We start from the raw sequence: 23,737 nt of genomic DNA on the forward strand, positions 1-23,737 counted from the left end.
TGTTAAATGTTTGGCTAATTAATGATAATTAAATCAATTCTAAATTGAAAAACATGATATAATAAATTAAAATGTAGTTACTGTAAACTGATTACTAGGATATTTCACTTGTGATTGGTTATGCAAGATCCAATCATGAACCAGAAGTGTTGACATCATCCAAATTATGCGTTTTACTGGTTTACACACGCAAAAATGTCATGTTCACTGCAACCATCTATGGGTCTGGTCATCAATTAATTGGTGAACTTATTTTGTAAACAATAGCATTTAAAAACAGGAGTAATGACATTTTTAAGCAATAATTATTTTGTTAAATGTTTGGCTCATTAATTAATGATAAATCAATTCTAAATTGAAATACATGATAATATAATAAATTATATTGTAGTTACTGTAAACTGATTACTAGCATATTTCGCTTATCGCTGGCATTGGGCCAAAACCTTGTACCTCCAAAATCACTTTTCGGCATGTTTGTTCAACCATTACAGGAGCATTGTGGACTTGCTCACTCTTTTTTTTTCTCTTTCTTTTTTTTTTTTTTTAAACATGCGATTGCCACCTCTGGCCTAAAGCGTAACTGCAGCTTCTGTATAAAGCTCGTGCTTGGTGCCACTAACCGCCGCCGCCCCCTCAAGAAACTGTGGTGTGCCCGGGACGAACAAGCTGATAGGCGCAGTCTTTGTTAAAAAAAAAAAAAAAAAAAAAAAGTCTGGGCTCTTTATACTCATCTGGGCATTAGTGGAGTATGCATGATGTAGAAAAAGCTGTAACATTAATATTTTCAACTCCACAATGCACCTTTAACATTGCATCATCAAAGAGAGCAAGCCATTTTTAACACTTTGGATTGGTCAATAATTCATTAAATAAATAAATAAATAAATAAACCCACGTGTGGTACCAAAAGTATAGATTTTTTTGAAGAAAAATAAAAAATAAAAAAAATAAATAATTAAAAATTGTGATTTGTGAAGTTTCAGCCCGGCGCCAGCGTTATATATTTGTTATTTTACCCTATTTACAATTACCCATCTCAAAGCTTGCCCTTGAACACAAAGGTTTGACCATGTCTGCCCTGCTTAAGGATGTAACTATAATGGCAACATCGCAATATTACGGTATTAAATTTGCCACAATATCTCTGTTGTCATGTCACGATATTAAAAGCAGCACATCTGTTAAAAAGTCAGGTTGTATTCCATTTGTGCAGTTGTAGCACCCTCTGATGGTTCGTTCATTAGTGCGGTTTAATCTTAATCAGGAATGTTTTGGCCACTGCAGCGGTTATCACTCCCATAAACCAGTCATACTAGGAAATATTTTTCAACATCTCCATCAATTAATATTACTTTTCGCCCATTCCAGCCAAACACATCATTTGGAACTACAGAGACTGCTGCGCCACTGAGCCAATAGGAGCACATGACAATGACGTGACACGACACACTTAAAAAAAAAAAAAAATAATATATATATATATATATATATATATACTGTATATAAAATTGTCAACCTCCCCACATTATCGTGACAAGAAGGCCAGTCCAGGCCAGTATAATGTTTATTTTTACCTCCATGATGTCTCTGCCAGGTATTCGGTAAATGTAAAATGCTGTGATATTGTATATGGGTCATTGGAAATGTACATGTAAAAAGATATTGGCACTACATCTGAATTGGGAACTTAATCCTGCAATGCCAAAGCAGCGACTAACAGTGCACCACTATTCTGTCCTCCATCATTCTTTGTCCTCCATCTATCTTGTGTGTGTTTACTTTGTGTGCGACGCACAGAATGTACCTGAACGTGTCTCACTTCACAGCACAGCACACACAACATATCCTGTCTGCCATTTTTGGATTCTTTATCTTATAATTGCAGGCAGGCACAGCAATGGACAAATAAGATGTGGATCAATAACTACTGTGAAACCTTGACTTAATCTGCAGTAGTAGGCGAGCAGTGTTTCTATTTCTGTCTAGCTCCAACCCATTAATGATTTTAATGAAATATTTAAATTCAATTAGTGAGGCAGCACGTTGAAAGTTGTGAAGTTCTCGGTTCAAATCTTGGCTCCTGTGCGTGACTGGCGATCAATCCAAATCCGCCCAAAGTTAGTCTGTGATAGATAGGCTCCATCTCCACGCAACCCAGAACAGGATAACAGGTACAGAAAATTGACGGATGGATTAAAGTTGTGCCCTACAAAAGCTGATCAAAAGCTCTTTCGCAATTTCCACCATTGTAGCGGATATTCTGGAAGTGTGAAGGCCCTTTTTGTATATGAAAGCCACATTGTGCTTTGATACAAATCAAAACAATGCTGACCGTATGTAGCTGAATGGAGGCACAGTTGGGGCATGTGCATGTTTGTTTTTACACTCTCTCCTCACTCCTCCTGCTGGAATCACACCTCTGTACCGCATCGCCAACGTGGGGTCATTATCACGTGACTAGGTCCTGCAGCTCAAGTGCATTATGGGTAATATGTTTCAAGCTGACCGAGGTTGGATCACAGAGGGTTATTTTTTTGTTTCTCATGCGTGTTAATGGATGGATATCTGGTTCAAAATATTTAATATTAAAGGGATACTTGACTCATTGAGCCATTTCCAGCAGTAAAAAGTTAATATTTTATAATTAATGTGGTAACTTCATTATGTTTCATGTAAAATTAATACCTTTAAAAAGTAATGTTTCCGGGCGGCACGGTAGTCGAGTGGTTAGCACGTCCGCTTCCCAGTTCTGAGGTCTCCGGTTCGAGTCCAGGCTCGGACCTTCCTGGGTGGAGTTTGCATGTTCTCCCCGTGTCCGCGTGGGTCTTCTCCGGGTACTCCGGTCTCCTCCCACATTCCAAAGACATGCATGGCAGGTTAATTGGGCGCTCCGAATTGTCCCTAGGTGTGCTTGTGAGTGTGGATGGTTGTTCGTCTCTGTGTGCCCTGCGATTGGTTGGCGACCAGTTCAGGGTGTCCCCCGCCTACTGCCCAGAGCCAGCTGAGATAGGCGCCAGCAGCCCCCGCGACCCTTGTGAGGAATAAGCGGTCAAGAAAATGGATGGATGGAAGTAATGTTTCCACTTGCTGTCAACTCATGATGACATCACCTGTGCTGAGGAAGTAACGACCAATCATGGCTTATGTTTACTGACTAAACCCAGAAAACAGATGAGCCATGATTGGTTGTTACTTCCTCAGCACAGGTGATGTCATCATGAGTTGACAGCAAGTAGTAGAAAAAATTACTTTTTAACGGTATTAACTGTACATGAAAAATAATGAAGTTATCGCATTCATTCTGGACAAAATATTAACTTTTGACTGCTGAAAATTGTTCAATGTGTCAAGTATCCCTTTAAACATTTCTTGATAATATGTTATATGTGACATCACCAGTGTAAACATGATATTCTGATTAATATTAGGGGAGACCGGGGCTAGTTGTATTAGTTTGTATACTTTGATATCATATATCATCATATATAAACAAAAGGTATACCAGATGAAAGACCAAAGTCTTGGGTATATTTTTCGTATTCATGTCATTTTTGTACTTTGTGTCGGTGCAGAGTTATAAGCCATCAAATAGAAAGAGTGAACATGTGACATGTTGCCCCACCAATGGGTAAGTTGTCACGTTGGATTTTGCAACTAATAAAACGAGGACCAAATTATCCTTGTTCTCCTGTTTTGTTTTGTTTGTTTGCTTTTACAGCGAGAGAAATTGTTTATAATTGATCTTGAGAATTTACCATAGTCATTGAGCAAACTTTAACATAAAATATTATGAAATAAATTAAAGTCCTTAGGAACGGCTGGGGTGTAGGTCATAGCTCTCAGCCTCAAATGTCTGTTTTGCTTCCCTTAAACTGGACATTTGAGATTAAATATAATTTTTAAAAAAATAAAGCATTTCAGTTAATGGATGAATGGTTCATTATGAAACTTAAACCATTCCTGTGGGCATACTGTAGTTCCAACAACTGAGAAATCTATTTTTATCAATGAAACATAACCTAGCAAACTACATTCCTCATTCTTCAGACTCATCCAGCATCTGAAGAACAATTCTGGTATACGTAAACAGAGTTGCCAGAGGTGCATTTTTCATTGGCCCGTTCTTTGCACATGTGACAACAAACCCCAAAATGACTGTGATAAATTGCCCCAAACGACCATCTTGGTTAAAACTTTCTCTAGTTCAAAGTTAGCTTAAAACAGAGCAATGACTGAGGCATGACAAAATGCTTGAATCTCTCCTCTAACGAGTCCATAATGCTGCTCGAATTTGTCTATGTAGGACGCCTGCTTCAAAATATATGAAGGTGAAAAATTTTACTTTGGGTGTGCAAAATCGATAACTGGCAAATGTCAACTCACAATGTGCTATTCTCTTCGCAGACAGCACACAAGCCCTGACCATTTATACGAAGAAAACTAGTATTCCACTTTTTCGTTGCGACCTCTGGTGGGGAAGACAATTACAATGTGACAAATTACCCGTGATACAACTAGCCCCGGTCTCCCCATTTGTAGATGATAGAGCCGTTTTTATCCATTGCAGTGGGTGGCCATTTCGCCACTTGCCATCGACTGAAGATGACATCACAGTTGCTCAGGGCTCAGGCAACGACCAATCACAACTCACCTGTTTTCTGAAGCTGATCTGCGATTGGTTGATATCTGAGCAACTGTGATGTCATTTTTGCTCGGCACCATGTGGTCAAATGGCCGCCATCTGATATTGATAAAAACTGCTGGATTTTGCTGCTTAAATGATATTCCACTATTAACCGTATTCAGACAAGTGGGGGTGCATAGAACATATTATTGTGAAAAATATTTTTTTGGGTTGACCTCCCCTTTAAAAAATACTCTTTGACTTTGTGATTGATGTGATTGTCCCAGTTTGAATACGCTTAGATCCATTCATGATGCACCTTTCCGTTTGAATCTCAGGCGTCCCGAACTGCGAGGTGCGGCGGCCTTGCAGAGTCATGATACTGGTGAACCCTCTCAGTGGACGCGGCCAGGCTCTCCAGCTCTTTACCGGCCATCTGCAGGGCATGCTCACTGAAGCCGCCGTCCCCTACACGCTTGTCATCACAGGTCGGCAATGCACACGCACAAAAAAAAAAGAAAAGAAGGGAGCTTTCTTTCCTCTGAACTTATGACTTGTGAACATTGTTTATTTAAATCCATGAGGTAGTCTGACGTCACTCACTCACTCACAGTGGAGTTCTGTTTTAAAATGCATAACCTTAATATCTGGTGGTGCATAGTGAGGGCGCTCACAGCTGTTGGTATGTGAGTCAAGCATTAGTTTACTTTTGTGGTACTCAGCAAAAACCGTTCAGCTCGAAATATGTTCTCATTTCTTTGTGCAATTTTTACAGAAGATGGGAAATGTGTAATTTTTCATTACTATATAGTTATTAGTTATTACATAGTTATTATTATCATAAATGTTCCTAATATTGTGTGCATAGTATGTATCCCGAATTCTGACCCCTCCTCCATCTTAACATCACCTATATGACAATGACAAGTGACATAGAAAATGGATGGATGGATGTAAAAGTACTATTCACCCCCCCCCAGCCTTTTAAGCATCAAGAAATTAAAGCCAAAGAAGCGAGCATCTCAGGGTGGGAGGGATTAAACTTTTAATCTCAGCGTGGGACCACTGCACTGACAACTGGGCCATCCAAGCTCCCACTTACACACTCTTAATTTGGAATAGCCCCAGTGTCAACAAGCTTACATTCTTGCAGATGTTACACTCTCTGTATAGAATTCAAAAAAATGGACTAGGGATGCACGATAATATTGGTGGTCAATCATTATCAGCAATTATCGACCAATTTGATGTCGTACAGATAAACCAGATAATGTGTTTCCCCAAAATGTTACCCTCACAGTTTTTTTTTTGTATTTTTAAAACATGACTCTTTTGTTTTGGCAAACTCAAAATGAGTTCCTGGTTGTCTTTGAAGCAGAGATGTCAATCAAATTCGGCTTCATGGTTCTTTACACAATGTTTCAATGTATTTGTACATGTTAGCCTTATCAAAGGGTTCCAAAGTATATTTATATTCAAGTTAATTTTGCAAACAATTATCGTCTTATCGGTATTGGTTGAAAATAGCATGATCATGCATCCCTAAAACGAACCCAATTCAAGTGTTACGACATGCACATGCAATATGTGTCCCATTCTGTATGATGTGTTGGCGTGCATCATTTACCCGTCGAGCCGCATCTTTCTCTCATCCTCTATGACTATCGCTGCCCCGTTTTGACAGCATCAACTACTCAACATGCAAGAATTCACAGCCCCTTACACACACGCACACACGCAGCAGCAGTAGCAGCCTGGCAGCACAGAAGCTGAATCGCTCGTGCAGTTGAGTTGAAACAAAGGTAGAGTGGATGAAAGAAGAGACAAGCAGCATGCTGGGTTTATTTGAGAAATAGTTCTCTGTGGAAAATACCTGCAGTGACAGGCAGAACAATTAAAGGCTCTGCCACAATTAGTCTGCACCAGTTGCAATTCATACAACATAATTTTGCTTTGTGTTCAACTAAACATGGACTCAGATTTCACATGAAGTAAAAATTTGTGAGTAAATTGAGACAAGATGCTTATTATTAGAGAATGCAGTACATGCTTTTGGATGGAGTGCACTGATTGGTTGGGAAGGACTCATCTAAATTGTATTCTTTAATGAAATCCATTATCGACTGAGTCTGACCAGCATTTCCCACAATTAAGTGCATTTTCCAACTTGTAGTCTGGAAACAACTATTAAAAGACTATCACAGTGACTTTGCCAGAGGCAAGGTTAACTAAAAGTAAGGAAAACATTAAAACTAAAATTCAAAGAACAATTTCATTTTTTGATCCAGTGCACACGCTCATCTTCCTCTTTTTCTAATCAGTTAATTACTTATATAATTAAAAGTGAAATAGAAATGACCCCAATATTTTTACAAGAATAAATATTCTGAATGCCACATGCAAACATTTACTAAATGCTTTACTTGAATGCATGTAGTTATGTTGTGTAAAGGATGCTACTTTTAACATAACCATCCGCTATCATGCTAAAGGATCATCTGCGGTCAAAATTAATAGTGTGATTAATCTGCATTAATTAATTCATGAATGCGATCATTTTTTTGTCATTAATTAATTAGTTAACGCTTTAACTTTGACAGCACCAATTTGATGTAAAACAAGTGTAATTTGCAAAATAGAAAAAACAGTGATCCATGAACCCTGAAACTGTTTTCTAATAACTGAGGAGCCCCTCCCCCTCGCTGGAGGTTAGCGTGTTAGTCAGTCGCTCCAGAATAGGGAAGTGGCTGGGAAGTAATGCATCAGCTTGAGACCTGGCAGGCTCCAAGTGCTGAGTTGGCTGCTGAGCACAGTTCACTCCTTCTGCCGCTTTGTCTGTCAGCACAGCGCCTCGTCACTGCGTGCTGACATATTGGACACACATACAAGAGGCACAGGATTGTTGTTGTGTATGTCAGTAATTCCTTGATCAATATCGCGGGTGAAATATATCTTCTTCACTGCATCGATTCGTGCTAATTAGCGGTCTCCATTCTTGTCTGAGCTCCCCTTTTTGTGCTTTGTTGACAATTATCTGCACTGCTTCCATTTCCACACGTATACTACAGTACACCAAAGAAGAAACAAACTGTTCTGCTTTACCAGCAACTTGCTTATTCACTTTTATTTGAAGGCAGGACTCTTAAGACATGAAAAGGACGAGCCAAAAGACAAGACAAAGCAAATGTGATTGCTTTGTTTTAATGATCCCGGTGCTATCAAACGTAATGTTTGGGGCAGATGATCAACACTAGGGCCCCTATTATCATACCCAATATCCGGCACAAAGCACAGTCAAACGGTGCACCTGTTCTTTCATTTGATATTTTGCTATAGCCAGTGTTGCCGGTTACTAAGTAACGCGTTACTCAAAAAAGTTGCTTTCTAAAGTAACTAATAGTCTAACGCGTTACTTTATTCTACAAAGTAGTCTGATTAAAGTTACTGTCCAGAGAATCAATGCGTTACTCCACATTTTCATGAAGAAGGCAAACTATCTCACTGTTGTAACAGTCACAAACAACTACTGCTAACTACGAAGATGAGGCAGAAGTCATTGATCACCACACTGAATTCAGCCATGGTCTGGTCATGAATGGTTTGCACATTCAAAACAAAAGTGATGATACTTTTACTACTAGTTTTATTAACCAACAGGCACACAACACAACAAAAAAAGTGTGCATTATGGACCATAAAAGTGGTAAAAAAAATAATTTATTTCCATCCTCAACTGGTCCGTGAAGCATTATGGGATGAGGTCGTCTCCGCCCTCTCGCCAGGGGGAGTGACGTCAGACAAGTTACGTTTTCAGTAGGGGTGGAACAAAAAAACGATTCGACCGAACCATCGTTCGTCAAGGGGAGCTAAACGACCGTATCGGTTGCGAGTGAGGCTTTATGGTTTTCATAACAATAGCAAGAGTTCTGCGCCGTGCTCTACTTGTTTTGTTTACATTTCAGTAGCATCACCATTCAAGCGACTTCCGTGTTTCCGTGCTCGCGACACGGCGCGCGCGCGCGCAACGAGTGACAACGTTAAAATGGAGACAGTTAGCAGAAGCCGGTGCCGTACATCTCGGTATTTCCCATTGCTATCGAGTCCTCTCGGTGCACTTGTATGTCTCGGGCCGGCGTTGGTACTGCGCGCGAGCCAAAAAGAATCACTCCCGTGACGATCCAATGCACGGATTCAAACGACACAGGTATGTCCCACAGCCAACACACCAGCTAAGCTAAAAGCACACTGCAAGTATCTCATTTCTCAGTTTGTGGCTCCCTGTCAATGTCTACAACTAGCATGAGCAGCAGATAGGAGAACTGAGACGTGCCCGCGATTACGACAGCCCAAAAAACAAAATATAAACAGTAGTGATTCTGTGGTCATCATCGTGTCTCAGATTAAAAAAACAAAAAACGATGTCATACATTAACCAAAAATGAAAGTGATGACAAAAGAAAAAAAAATTGTTCAATACAAAAATTGTTGATTAAAAAGGGAAATGAACTTTTGGAAATATTTTTGCATATATTAAGTGGTTAAAATGTGTTTGATAGATTTATTGTTCCATAAGGTGGCTTCATATTTCTTTTGGCTGGACGGTAGGTTTATTATTCATGTCTTAAATTTATGTTTCTGAAATACTTCACAATGTGCAAATATTCTGTTTAATTGTGTTGGTGTCTGTCTAAAGGTTAAATATTTATATTTAACATTAAATTATCAACCTTTTGTTTTCCTGATCCTTATTTTGAAGAGAAAAAACAAACAAACCAAAAAACAATTATAACTGTCAATAACTACTAATAAATATTTAAACTGATACATGTGTACACACTGGAATAGCGGAACAAACAAACAATAGAGGAATTTAGGGGATTTTCATTTTCAACCTGGATAGATTTTTATTTTTTGTTTTATAAAAAGTATTTACGTTACAAGAAGTCAAGAGAGACTGCCTATTTTGTTTTTCATTAAAAAAAACCTTTATTTTCATGTTAAAAATGCACTTTCAATAAAGTATTTGGAACTCCGTTTCTACTGCATTATTTTTATGTTGAGATGGTGTTATCGGCAGCTGCTGAAAGTAACTAAAAAAGTAACTTTTAATCTAACTTAGTTACTTTTAAAATCAAGTAATCAGTAACCCCGGGTTTTCACTGGATGCGGTTGCGGTGCGGTTGCGGTGCGGTCCGGCGACGCAAGCAATTAGATTCCATTCATTCGAATGGTGCAGTTTACACCGCTTGCGGGTGCGTTGCGTGTCGACTGCGGAAGGCCTGCGGCGTGCCGCAAGCCTTCCGCAAGGATAGACCTATTTTCTATTTTTGCCGGACGCCGCAGCGGTAGGCCTCCGGCAAATGGCAAGCTAGCACAAAACACATCGAGCGGGACAGGAAGACCGAGGCAGTTTCAAAATAAATTTCCGGTTACCTTTCAGAATAAAACACTCGCCAGCTCCTATTTCGCATGTTTTTCAGCAAAACTTGACGTGGGCGTCGCCGGGCCATGTGCTCATTCACGGTTTAGACACCAGCGAACATGGACGAGGAGAGGTTTATATTGGAGGTGGAAAACCACAAAATAATATATGACACGGCACATCCTTTTTATAAGGACTGTAATGTATTGTGAGTTTGATGTTCGCGATTGCTTGTTGTGCCCGTCTCGCTTGCCGTACTGAGCGGCAGCCGGACGCGGAAGACAGAAATAAAGAGTGGACCCGCACTGACCCGACTCTCGTTATTAAAAGAAGTCCACCTCTCTTTCTGCTTCTCTGTTGAGCAGACTTTCTGTATGTTTGTCGTTGTGAAATGCCACATGATCGCGCGCGCGCGGTCCCGCGAGACACGTTGGGAAGTGGGCGGCGACGGAGCTGCCGGACCGCAGCTGTGCGGAGCCGGTGTGGATTGACAAAAAAATTGACCCGTCCGGAGCACGCAGTCAAGACGCACCGCAACCGCACCGCAACCGCATCCAGTGAAAACCCGGGGTAACGCAATTTAGTTACTTTTAAAACCAAGTAATCAGTAAAGTAACTAAGTTACTTTTTCAAGGTAACTGTGGCAACACTGGCTATAGCACATATAGTATTTTGCGCCATTGTGGGAGGAACACTGCTGACTACCAGCCAATTGAAGAGGCTCCCCTCACTCCCATTAAAATCAAGGTGATGGAAGCGCACCCAGTGCTTGACATTGCAGAAGCAGAAATAGCATCGCTGTTGTCTGTATATGAGCCTGTTGTCGTATTGTCGTATGAATGAAATATGACATACACCTGTCGGTGGAGCACCGAATCTGTCTGCCTGCGCCTCGATCAAATCCAGCAAAATCACGTAAGACCACCTGCGCCATTACTTCGACATGCGTTTGACAAGTCTAAAAACGAGTCTACTTATTGTCAACAAATTGCGAGATGCACCGGGGATGCAGAATTCCTGCGAGGTGTAGCACATCGTCATGATCCGTATTTGTTTAGTTTTGTATTTGGTTTTGTTCCATGTTATGTCTTGTTTTCTTGCGGTTCATGTCTTTCTCATGATGGCTTTGTCCACCTGTTTGTCAGCCCCTTTGTCTACCAATCACATCAGCCACTTGTGTCGTGTCCACGTGTTTCCCATTGTCTCATTGCTTTTCTTGTATTTAGTTCCTGGTTTCTGTTCAGTTCTTGTTGGATCATTTTGTTTGCTTTTGCTCCTCATCATTTTTTTTTTTTTTAAGTTTAGTTTGAGTGTTTGTTTCTTTGACTGTTTTGTTAGTAAGCCTAGGTTTCTTTTTATGTTTTGTTCATTAAACATTTTTATGGGCACACCTGGCCTCACTCAGTGCTTCCTGCATTTGGGTCCACAACCCCCCACACACCCGTGACACAACTAACAAATTCACAAATGCTCTAAACTCAACTTGCCCTGGCATAAAAATGAGATGCAACCGTTTTTACACCGATCGCACGGACGCCTGTGTACGGAAATAGGGACGTCAGTGTCTGTCGGCCATTAAACTAAGAATTGTGCTGATTTTAATATAAAGTATAAATGCAACGCAATGTTTTTAATGACACCATGAGCTTTATGTAAATATTGTTACAACATGAGAGGACAACAAATCCTCCAACAATAACGACCGTTTTGGTCGTTTTACCATGCACCAAAATACGACTAAGTGTTTGCTATTGTAGTTTAGCAATCTCTATCGGCCATGTTAAATAGCGAAAAATACAAAACTGAGACTCTAACCCGGATCTTCTGTGCAAAAGACGAACATCTAACGTCTTTACATCTTTATATGGGACACTAATGGTTGAGATTTGGAAAGACACGGGTTGTACAAAACGTGGTCAATGCGAACAAAACATGTAGTCAACACTAGCAATCACTGGACAATTGCTCAGTTGGATGAACGCTTGTCTTTGGATCAGGCAGACTGGGTTTGAAACACTCTTTTGTATTTTTGCGCTATTTAACATGACCGCTAGAGGTCGCTAAACTACAATATGCAACACTTAGTCGTAATTTGATACCTTTTGAAAACGACCAATGTGGTCGTATTTATTGGAGGACTGTCTCTGAGAGGAACATGTCGCTCATAGGAGACCGTTATTATATGAAAACAGGCCTCAAACGGACATCAAAGAAGATCCAAAAGATTAACATACAGTAATGGCTGTGAAGACTTTTTTTTTTTTTTTTTTTTTTTTAAGATTTGGGGATGGTTCAATCCCACATGCCGTTGTGACCACGTCGAAGTATCCCTGAGCAAGATAATGAACCCCCAATCTTTCCCGATGCTGCGTCATCAGTAGGTGAATGGGTCGTCAAAATGTAAAGCGCTTTGAGGGCCTTGTAAAGTGGAAAAGCGCTATATAAATGAAGTGCCATTTGTTGTTTTTGTTCTTTCTGTAACACCGTTTTTATTGCTCCGTGGGGATGTGACATACAGTAACGGCGATATAAGCATGCACAAACATTAAATACCCAAATACATCCAGCAAGTGCAATGTGTACAAACACATGAGTTGGTCACAGATGTTTGCAGAGCAGTTAAGCTGCCTTAGAGCTGCTGAGGAGACGCTGGTCAGCCTATTGTCACATGTCTGGCCTCATAAGGGCAAAATGCGCGTAATCTCCCCTGGCCATGATGTAAGCATGTCTGTCTTTGCCCTTGCCCTCATTTTTTTCTTTTCCTGTCCCTCTGAGGTATTGATGTCCTTCTTTTGTTTGTTCCCTCTCTGCTGTTTGTGTAATCAGAGCACCAGAACCACGCACGAGAGCTGGTGAAGAAGGCGGACCTGTCACAATGGGACGCTCTGGTTATCATGTCGGGAGATGGGCTGCTCTTTGAGGTGCTTGGACCTGACCCAACTTCTTCTGTTCTATGTCTGGCTATTATTTGTCCTCAGCACCTGTCTGATTGTGTCTTTGTTCACGCAGGTGATAAACGGTCTGATGGAGCGTGACGACTGGCAAGAGGCCATCCAAACCCCTCTGGGGATTCTCCCGGGTGGCTCTGGCAACGCCCTGGCTGCCTCTGTCCACCACTACTCTCAGTAAGTCAGTCCATTAAGAAGTCATTTAAATGCATGGGCTAACCGTGCAAAAGAAGTGCCAAGAAAAATACTTGCTGAGCCTAAAAAAAAAAAAGTGATCTCCTTCCTATTTAATGAATCTCTGAGCTGACTGGGCACATCATCGCTCTGGAGGGAAGAGAGACACAGGAGTAATGTGAATGTGCTTCACTGCAGCAGAGGTCACTATAGGAAGATGATAACCTACAAGAAATGATGTAATAGTTTACAGGGGTGTCAATCTTGTTTTCGGCATGGGCCAAATCGTTTGTGTGATGTGACAGTAACAATAGTAATTATGTTGGCTTATTAGATTGTCTAAGGTGTAATTTCTGGCAAACGTTTGCAAGCCGCCTACACAGCAAATTGGTCAGTGTTAAACTTCCAGTGTTAAATCAAATATGCAGTAAGCAGGTTTGTCAGAGTACATTTCCTTGAGTGTTGGGGTGGGTGTTAGTTGCAACATGAATAGCACTACCTTGAGTGTTAAATTAACTACACCCTCATTTCCAGTGTTCCAATATCCAAGCATGCTGTCGTAATTTTAATAGCAATACTTCCAGTTGCTGTTGGGGTAGAGTGGCCATCTCCGACCCTGAGAGTGTGAGTTTTATAAAAACTACTACTAACTTAACTTTTTGAAGTGGGTGTACTTTGTATGCTTTGATGAGTAATTTGTACTAATAATTTTTGATTAAATTGAACTATTCTACTTTTTGGGTTATGGATAACTTAAAAACATAAATTAGTTCTATCTAAAAAAAAAAATGTAGTTATTTCGTGATAAAAACTTGTTTCTGTTGTTTCAAAAAAGGTAATATTTACAAATAAAATTTCATATACTACATACTAAAAATAAAATTTAACACATTCACTGCCAGCCCAAAAATGCATCATTTGACGTCTTTTTCCGTCAATGGCAGTGAATGAGTTAATGTATGTAGTGTATTATTTTATGCTTTTCATATTTTTTTTATTTTGTGTTTCTTAATTTATTTTACTTGTTAATTTGTAATTTTGTATTAGTCTTATTTTACTACCTTGTTTTATTTTACTACATTTTATTTTACTTGTCTAAGTTGACATTGTAAATGATAGTCTGTGATCAGTTTCCTTATCTGGTTAAATACAGTTTAAATAAATGAATAATAATTTGTTAGATTATGAAAATAGCAACCACAACTGTTTTTTCCCCCCCAAAAAATAATCTGATTCATCCATACAACATGGTGGCCAACTATTTCTATATACAGTGATACCTCGGCTGACGAACGCTTTAGCTCACGAACTTTTCGCCTCACGAACATTAAATTCGCGAGCATATAGTCTCTGCTGACGAACTACTTTTCGGCGGACGAACCAAACCACGCGGTCGAACAGCACCACGGTGGCGGCCACGAGAAGCTGACGCACGCTCACGGCGTCCCAGTTCGTCAACCCCTTTCTTTTAGTGCGGACGCGGTTTGTGTTTGATAGACATTTTGAGTGTACTTTTGCTATTATGGGACCGAAAAAGACCCCACCACAGGCTAGTGTTAAGCCTAATGCTTACCAGCGAGGGACGACGATTCGGCGGCGCATTTGCATTGTAGTCAATGGAGTTCGCGCCACTAAAAAAAGCGAAAGTGCCATCACGTACCTCAAAAAAGGAGAAAATCGTGCCACGGCTGTTTAGTCCCAGGAAAGAGTTGAAAGTAGTTGGCGGTGCTCACTTTTTGTTGACTCGCTAAAGTGCTCCACTTCCTTGTTCACCAAGGGACACGCCTCCTCCGCTCCGGTGAGCACGAAAGTGCGAATGAGCGACAACCGTTCCATAAACACTCTACGCGGTGAAACGCTCGCGAATGAAGTAAGTCTACCATTGCTACTATCCTTAAGAACTACCATCACAAAGTAAAATAAAAGGACTTTATTATACAGTACAATTTATTTCTTTAATTACAATACAATAGCACATTTATTATACATAAAATAAGGTATATTTTTGTGTAGTTTTAAGGCTTATTTAGTAGAAAATTATGTTTTATAGGGACCTGGGAACGGATTATTCTCATTTTAATGGTTTCTTATGGGAAATAAATGTTCGGAAGAAGAACTTTTCGGCTTACACACACTTTCTGGGAACCAATTAAGTTCGTGAGCCGAGGTATCACTGTATATTTAAAAAAAAAAATAATAGATTGGGTGTCATCAAACCATTCAAATTGAGGAAACTTTAATGTTTAGTTTAGTTTAGTTTAGACTCTAAAAAAGTGAGGCAATCGATTACCTCACTTTTTTCGAGCTGTGTTTATTCAGGTTCACAGTGTATTTTATTTCTTGTGTCCCTCAGGTCACCCCCTGCGTGGAATGAAGAACTCCTCCTGAGTTGTGGCTTCATGGTTTGCAAGGGCCTGGTCGGTTCCTTGGACTTGGTATCCATCCACTTGGCCTCCAAACAGCGCGTCTTCTCCTTCCTGTCGCTGGCTTGGGGCTTTGTGGCCGACGTGGACATCGAGAGCGAGAAGTACCGCCACGTGGGCGCCATCCGCTTCCTGATGGGCACCCTGGTGCGCCTGGCCTCTCTCCGAGTCTATCAGGGTAGGCTGGCGTTCCTGCCCGTGAAGGAGAAGCCCAACCTTTCTTCCACGCCTCAGCGAGCCTCGCTGTGCTCCTCCCTCCCCTGTCAGCTGGTTCCAAACTCACCCACGACTCACAAACGCCACCGTTGCAACAACACAAACGCCAACATCAGCAACTCCTCCATTCACGCTAAAAGACTCGAAACTGGCGGCAAAACCCGAGCGCCGCTTGACTCTCTGCTACCAGGACCGGACCAGCCGGTCCCGGAGAGCTGGACTGTTGTCAAGGAGGAGGACTTTGTCTTGGTGCTGGCGATTTACCAGTCTCACCTGGCCGAGGACTTGTGGGCTGTCCCCGGCGCCGCGGCGGACGACGGAATCATCCACCTCTTCTACGTGACTGCCGGAATCTCCCGAGCCGCCCTCCTGCGCCTTTTCCTCGCCATGGAGAAAGGAGCGCATTTGGCGTGCGGCTGCCCCCACCTGGTCTACCAGAAGGTGCAAGCGCTGCGGTTGGAGCCCATCTCCAGGGAGGGTGTGATCACAGTGGACGGAGAGACGGTGGAATACGGGCCGGTTCAGGCTCAAATCCACCCCGGACTGGCCAGACTCATAAATGGATGAAGGCAGATTACGTTAAATCTTCGAGTTGGAGAGCTTTCAAGTTTGGCCTTTTCACTTAGCGTTGATCTCTTTGGATATGCTGTTTTCATAAGTGCCAAAGACATTCAATCAGCCTCTGAGAATTCCTCTATTTTTATACCAAAACAACTTGTCCTGTTTTTTAAGCCCTTCCCCACCCAACCTTTTGGTCCAAGCCGTGGATTGTTGTCCTTCACTGCTGGCTGGTCCCAGCACAACCGCTTGAGAGACTTTGTACATCGTAGCGAGCTCCTCTCGCACACTTGTGTAAATGTAATACAATGTATGTGTGCGACCGTGCATGAGAAGTGTGGCAGAGGAGTGCATTGTGCACTCTGCTGTCAGACCTCATCAGCGCCGCACACATGAAGACGAGCACATTTTCCCATCAGGGGAGATTCCCGCGGGAATAGTCCGACAGAGCAGGAAAACTTCCTTGAGAATTTTTTTTACTAATCTTTGCGTAGCTTTTAGAAAGTTGGCAGAGCTAAACTACAGTGAGCGTTACGTTGTCTTTACTCTGACCGTGATCATCTGCCGCCATCATTAGACTAGAGGGATTGAAGTGAACCAGTGTGTCTCAACCTTCATTGAGCCATGGCACATATTTTATATTAGTAAGATCTGAATGAATACCGCCAAAATAAAATGCCACAATAAGTGGCTACGCGGCTATGTGTGTATGTGCAGTACATACTACATCCCTTCTCCCATCTGTTGGTACTGAATTTATTTTTTCTGCCTGTCGCTATATGTCACTGACATAGGTGGATAAACAAAGGTACATTATTTGTACTAAAAGCAAAAATCAAGACCTATTCAGTGAATTTGGATAGTACACCGAGGGCCAGTGAAGAGGGGGGAAAAAAAGGTTGGCAGGATTCCGACTTTATTCTCGGAATTTTGACTTAAAGTCAGAATTCTGGCTTTAAAGTGAAAATTCTGACTTTATTCTCAGAATTCTGAATTTCTGACTTTCCCCCACAATTCATAGCTCTATGTCACAAAGTCAGAATTCTGAGATTAAAGTGAGCGTTTTCACTTTAAAGTCACAATTCTGAGATTAGTCAGAATTCTCACTTTAATGCCGGAATCCTGCCACCCTTATTTTTTCCCTTTCACTGTACTCAAGGCACAAAAAATGTGCCGTATCACAGTAGTTGAGACACATTGGACCCTTCACTTTCTACACTCAGACCACAACCAGCAAACATGTACACTATTTGGACAAAAGTACGGTATTGGGATACAGGGAAGTCAGTGGTTTCTGTTTTTGTGCTCTTGTGGAAAATAAAAACATGACTTTAGGCCACACCTTTTTGATTCCACCAATTTGAAACGTCTATTTCCTATTTTCTATCTTTCATTCATGTGCCCTTAGAATGGTCATTACTTTTCTCTCCCTTACGGCACCCCTAGATATGCGGCCATTACTCTCTGCAGGAAGGAAAATTGAAAGAGCTTTACTTAATCTTTTCTTACCTTTTTAGCTGCTATAATAGCTTCCACTGTTCTGGGATGTTATCTTGAAGAGACATGGTCAGGTGATGTTCAAGAGAAGGCCTGACTCACAATTTTGGTTGTAGGTCATTTGATGGGAATAAAGTCAGAGTTTTTCCTTCTTTTTTTTTTAAGCGTCATGCTGGGACTGAAAAGAGCCTTTGCCAAACAGTTTCATCAAGTTGTAAGCACAGAAATGTCAAAAATGTGTTCATAAGATTTGTGAATACTGTGATGGCTTTAGATTCATTGATCAGTTGATTAAGTGTTATGTCTGTTATCTCCATATTAAGATGCCATGCCTAATATATCGTCCACTCTCCCTCCATCACCCCTCCTTCCTTTTTAGTTAATGAGCCATCACCTAATGTGTCCTTATTAGAAAGTTTTGTGTTTGCAAAGAACAACAACAACAAAAAAGGAGGAGACGGCAAATATTAACATAAACATCATTGCCTCATCTACACGCTCAGGCACAAATCATGTTTGTTAAATGTCCCGTTGACCACCCCACACAGGTATGCAGCAGCTGAATACCAACATGCAGCTGTATGTACTCTTAGCTGACCTTTAAGGCAAATTCATCTTTCCTGACACAGCACATTAAAAGGAAAACAGAATGAAAGCAAAACTTAAATGTCAAATATTAACATTCATAATCCAGCTTCTGCATCTTTTGAGGGCATGACAGTAATGTAGACATAATCTAAAAAGTCTGCACACCCCTGTTCAAATTCGAGGCTATTTGTGATATTTCAGAACCTAAAAATAAAGAACAAAAATTCAATTCATATTTTTTAACACATTTGGGTGATTTTTTTTTTAAATTTTTTTTTTTGTGGTCCGGTGAAACCAAGGTTGAAAAAATTTGTCCGTAATTCCACAAGTTATGTTTTGACACCAAAAGAATCTAGTGTGAAGCAAGTTGGCAGCATCATGCATTGGGCCAATTTTTCCTTTAGCTACAAGAGGGTGGATACAATTGTCTGAAAGCGCATGATCTCAGTTTATTAACCTGCTATTTGAAAATGGGTGTGTTTACTTTTTAATGTATGTACACCGTACGCCAAAAATAACATTGTCCTCTCATACTCATAGAAGAACTCTCACCAGAAACCTTCACACAAAAGAACTTGATTTCTTTTCTATTTGTGTAAAGATTTCACGTAGTAGGTGGTTTTATGTTGTGTGAGAGGATTTTTTTTGTATGAGTGGGACATATTTTTGTGCATGTGAGTTTTGTTTTTTTTTATTCAGTTTTTGAACGGCTTTTGTATGAATGAGTTTTTTTGTGTGTGAGAGCGGTGAGAGGTTTCTTTCGTGGGTGTGAGTATTTCTGGTGTTTTTTTGGTGTATGTGAAAATTATATTGGTAAGTATAACAATTTTTTGTGAGTGCATGGGATTGTTTTGGGTGAATTGAGGATTGTTAGTATGAGAGTTTTTTTTTTTTTAAATGTATGTAAAATTGTTTTTGGTGATTGTAAGACACTTTTGGGTGCAGATGACTTTGTGTGTGTGGGGGTGTGTGTGGGTGTGTTTGGGTGTGAGAGAGTTTTATGGGTGTTTATAAGAGTTTTTGGGCAAGTGTTTTTGTTTTTGTTTTTTTTCCTATTGGGTGAATGTGAGAACTTTCTTTTATGTGAGGTTTTTTTTTGTTTATTTGTTTTGTTTTGTTTTGTTTGTTTTGTTTGAGTGTAGGCAATGTGAGAGTTTTTGAGTTGAGTGCAGGTGGGTTTTTTTCTGGTTTGATTGTGACCGTTTTTTTGGTTGGTGAGAGGGGTTTAAGTGTGAGTTGTTTTTTGGGGGGAGTGGGTGTGAGAGTTTTTGGTCAATGAGAGCATTTTTGGGGGGTGTGGGAGGTTTTTGTTGAGTGTGACCGTTTTTTTTGTTTGTTTGTTTGTTTTTTAATGAGTTTTTTTTTTCGGGCGTGTGCTTAATGTGAGTGATGAAAGAAGTGTGAGAGAGCTTTTGGGAGGTGAATATAAGTGTTTCTTTATTGGAGGGAGTGTGAGAGTTTTTGGGTGCATGTTGGGCTATATATCAGTAATGTAGCAAAATAATTGCACACGTTCTTTTTCTGGACCTTTCACTTGAATTGTAAATCTATATTGCAATGTACCTTGAAGCAGACTTGACATAAAAGCATTCTCATACAATACATATACATTTAAATTTGCTGTATAATGCTCATGACTGCAGCATGAACAGAATATTGCATCCATAGTTATTTGATCAAGGTGCTGTATGGATGGCATGCCAAACAAATGCATTGTCATGGTTACACACATGAGGACCGAGGGTTCCACCTACTGGATGACTTGCAGTAAATACTGCTATCTAGATTTACCCTGAGATTTTTTCGAGTTACATAACGCACTTTCCTCAGACTACCACTACATTCATGTCTTTTTTTACTTAAATCTTGAGAGGATTAAGCACAGTTGTATTAGAATTTGATGGTGGGAAAAAAGCCAACATTCATCTTATTGTAACTTACTGCCAGATATATTTACGAGAGCCTTGCATAGAAACTATAAACAAATGTACTCTTGGTAAAATGTCGTTGCACTACTTGTGGTTCGCTATTATAAATAATTCCACTTGATGCTGTAATGTAGCATTAGTCTGAAGACAATTAGAATGGCTAGTGTCTTTGTCATGGGTTTTTATTCATAATTTAGGAGACGTCTCACTGAGTTATGTGCAGAAATCAGGTCAAAACTCACTGATGCAGTGAGTTTTGTTGCTAGATTTCTAACCTACTTATTATGCCCCCCACACCCTTTTTTGTGAGTATATGATGCTGTACAATGAATACAATGCTGGACTAGAGGTTTCATTTGTGAGTCAACTATAATACATAAGCCTAGCATAATAATTTACAGATGCAGTAGGACATTCATTGTTTTGTTATCAATGGATTTGTAAATGAATTTTAAATGCAGTAGATCTGTATGCTGTTCACTAATGCTTTATGTTGGTAAGACAATAAATTTTGTATCTGGAAAATGTCTTAAATTGTGTGTCTGTGTGGGTTTTTTATTTTACAAAGTTAAGTACAAAAGGGAAACATTCTTTTAGATAAATTTTTACATTCAGATGTGTTGCCTGACTCTCCATAGATTAAATAATCAGTAAACACAATAATTTATGCACAAACAATAGTTCTTTTATGTGTATAATGACCTGCCCTATTATTCTATAGACAAGCACACAATTTTCCATACCCTTTTCCATTATTTTATTGTAATTTCTTGATTATTTTTTTTTTTATTTTTTATTTTTTAGATTAACACATTGGGATTCAAGTCAAGGCATCGTGATATGAGTTGCAACCAAATGGTGAGGATAACAGAAATGCACATTCTTAAAATATCATTAATGATAGTAATAAATAAGAATACAATTTATTCTTAATTATTACTCATACATTATATGTTTTTTTGTGCATGTTGCAATGTAATGTATGATGGCAAGTAAATATTGAAAATGCACAGTTTAAGGTTACAGTTAGGTAGTTAATACAAAATGCAAAGACATGTATGAATCCGTGTCTTATTATGTGAGTATGATTGGCTTGTAACCAGTTGAGGGTGTATCGATCCCGCTTTAACGCCTCAAATTAAAATTAAAAGCTATGTTTACGTTTTGTTTTGCCTTTTTGCTTGAGTTGGAGTGTGAAATTGTGGTCTTCTACAGATAGAGGGCGCTAGTTGTTCATAGCGGAGTTTTCTTGTATAAATGACTGCACGTGTGGAAAGAGTGTAAGGTACCATTTTGTCCTCCAGATGGCAACAAAGACTTCATGAAATAGTCAAGCATTGTCTTAGTGTAGGCGCTTTTGTGTTTGTCGACATTTGAATTTTGTATTACAAACCTTTTTTTTGTTCTGCGGAATGTCTTTGAATTTTATTTATTTGAGGGCAAGACTGTTGTGGTTTTTACCAGATTCAGCTGGCACATGATAATGACCTGACGGCCATTTATGTCAAATCTTTGACGTGGAAAGTAAAAACACAGTTGACAAAGGAGGGTGGAGCCGACGAGCCGACAAAGAAACCAGGTAAAATCGTGCCAACGCCCAACAAAACAAACAAAAAACAGACACATAATGGAGAACTTGGTCGTAGGCAGAGAAGGAAAGGAAACTGTTAAACAAGACTCAGAAACAACATACACAAAAGAAAGCAGGAAATAAATCTGAATCCATTAATTAGCACAACCAAAGCTACCACTCTGGAATCTGAATATAAACGGTCTGAATTTATTTCAAGTTGATTTTATCTACTAACATTGTCACTATGGTATGATTCATATGTGTACTATTTACATGTTCTGCTCTGTGTAGATCATTGCCTCTACTAGCAACAGAGAGCTGACCAGAATCACAAAGTAAGTCCAATGGGGAGATCAGTCAGTGAATGATGCTTCATGGTTTCAGGTTTGGGACTCTGAGAGGTTAGTGTAGCTTCTCCCTTCATCCTGAAGGCCAGGATAATTTGACTGCATCCCAAACAGTTATAGGGAGTGGTGGCAATTTTTGAAGTGGGGCAAGTTTAAAAGGGATGTCTGCTCATATTTTATTTAGTGTCCCCAAGCAGTTGTTAGAATGTGTGCAGATGGATTCTTCCAGAAGCTGCATGCCACACCTGTTTTTATGTGGCAGCTCTGTAGACACCAGATTCAGCTTGTCATCACTCACAGAAATGCATGATGATGTAAGTGAGACGCCGCTAAACTAATTAGGTATTTGGTTGTTTGGAAAGAACCCTTAATTCCCCCTGAATCTTAATTGTTTGGCATATAAAGACAATGTAGACAACAGAAGTCCAAGCTGTTAAGCTTGTAAACAATGGGAGCACATTTTTTTTAACCTCTTACAGGAGCTGATAGTATACCTTTTTTCCATATGCACTGTATGTAATACACCAAGTCTCTTTGCAGACATAGCAGTGAGCACAAATGACCATGCACAAAACCCTTTTGCACTGTGTCTCCGAAATTCCACAGCATTCTGTGAATTTGTCTGACCTCCGTGAGGTGTTAGAGTGGGATTGGTTGACCCACATGTAAGTTTGATACTGTATTGAGGTTTATTATGGGCTGAATATTTATTTATTTTGAATTCATTTTGTATTCATTTATTTCATTTGAATATTGGTAAGGCATAGTTGGGTTATTGCAAAGAACAATTTCAAATTGTTTGTATTTCATCATTGTCTTGAGAATTGTCATTAAAGCTACAGTGTATAAAATTTAGTGCCATCTAGTGGTGAACTAATAGAATGCAATTTTTTTGAAACGCGTACTACGATAGCTCAGACAGACCACATTTCGCAAGCCAACCACAAATTACTACCAGTTATTATTTGGAGTGAGAGCGCAAGCAAGTGAGCGAGCAATCTGGCAAGCAGGAGCTAGTGTGAGTGGTGAGCAAGAGTCGCTAATATTGTGGGGAGGTTGGCGATACAAAAAAAGGTCACAATATTGTAAAAAAATGAGCTCATACAAGAAAAAATACTTTTGTACATTACAGCAACAAATAATATTAATATTAATACTGAGGCACTTGCCAATTACGTGGCACGTGCGCCTTCATCTGACCATTCGCGTGGATTTTAAACACAGAAGGGCCAAAACATGCCAGATGAAAATCAATAGCCACCAGAGGGTCCTAGAACTGCACAAATGGAAATCAATTGGACTTTTTTAACTGATGTGCTGCTTTTAATATCGTGACATGACGACGATATATTGTGGCAGTTTCAATATCGCAATATCACGATATTGCCGTTAACGTTATATCCCCACTTACATCTAAACCACATAGACATAAATGG

The 23,737-nt window shown here is 39.9% G+C and overlaps 1 protein-coding gene across 1 annotated transcript in view; it reads left to right on the forward strand.

The window, feature by feature from the left end:
* sphk1 (sphingosine kinase 1) overlaps positions 1 to 20,915 on the forward strand; it is a 32,366-nt gene extending 11,451 nt beyond the window's left edge. The window contains 4 exon segments of the mRNA XM_077539163.1: positions 4,966 to 5,115; positions 12,876 to 12,970; positions 13,059 to 13,174; positions 15,525 to 20,915. Coding sequence (XP_077395289.1) covers positions 4,966 to 5,115; positions 12,876 to 12,970; positions 13,059 to 13,174; positions 15,525 to 16,377 — 1,214 coding nt within the window. The 3' untranslated portion in view covers positions 16,378 to 20,915.
* The last annotated feature ends 2,822 nt before the right edge of the window (positions 20,916 to 23,737 follow it).

This window comes from Festucalex cinctus, chromosome 1, assembly GCF_051991245.1.
Source record: "Festucalex cinctus isolate MCC-2025b chromosome 1, RoL_Fcin_1.0, whole genome shotgun sequence".
In the NCBI taxonomy this organism is placed as follows: domain Eukaryota; kingdom Metazoa; phylum Chordata; class Actinopteri; order Syngnathiformes; family Syngnathidae; genus Festucalex; species Festucalex cinctus.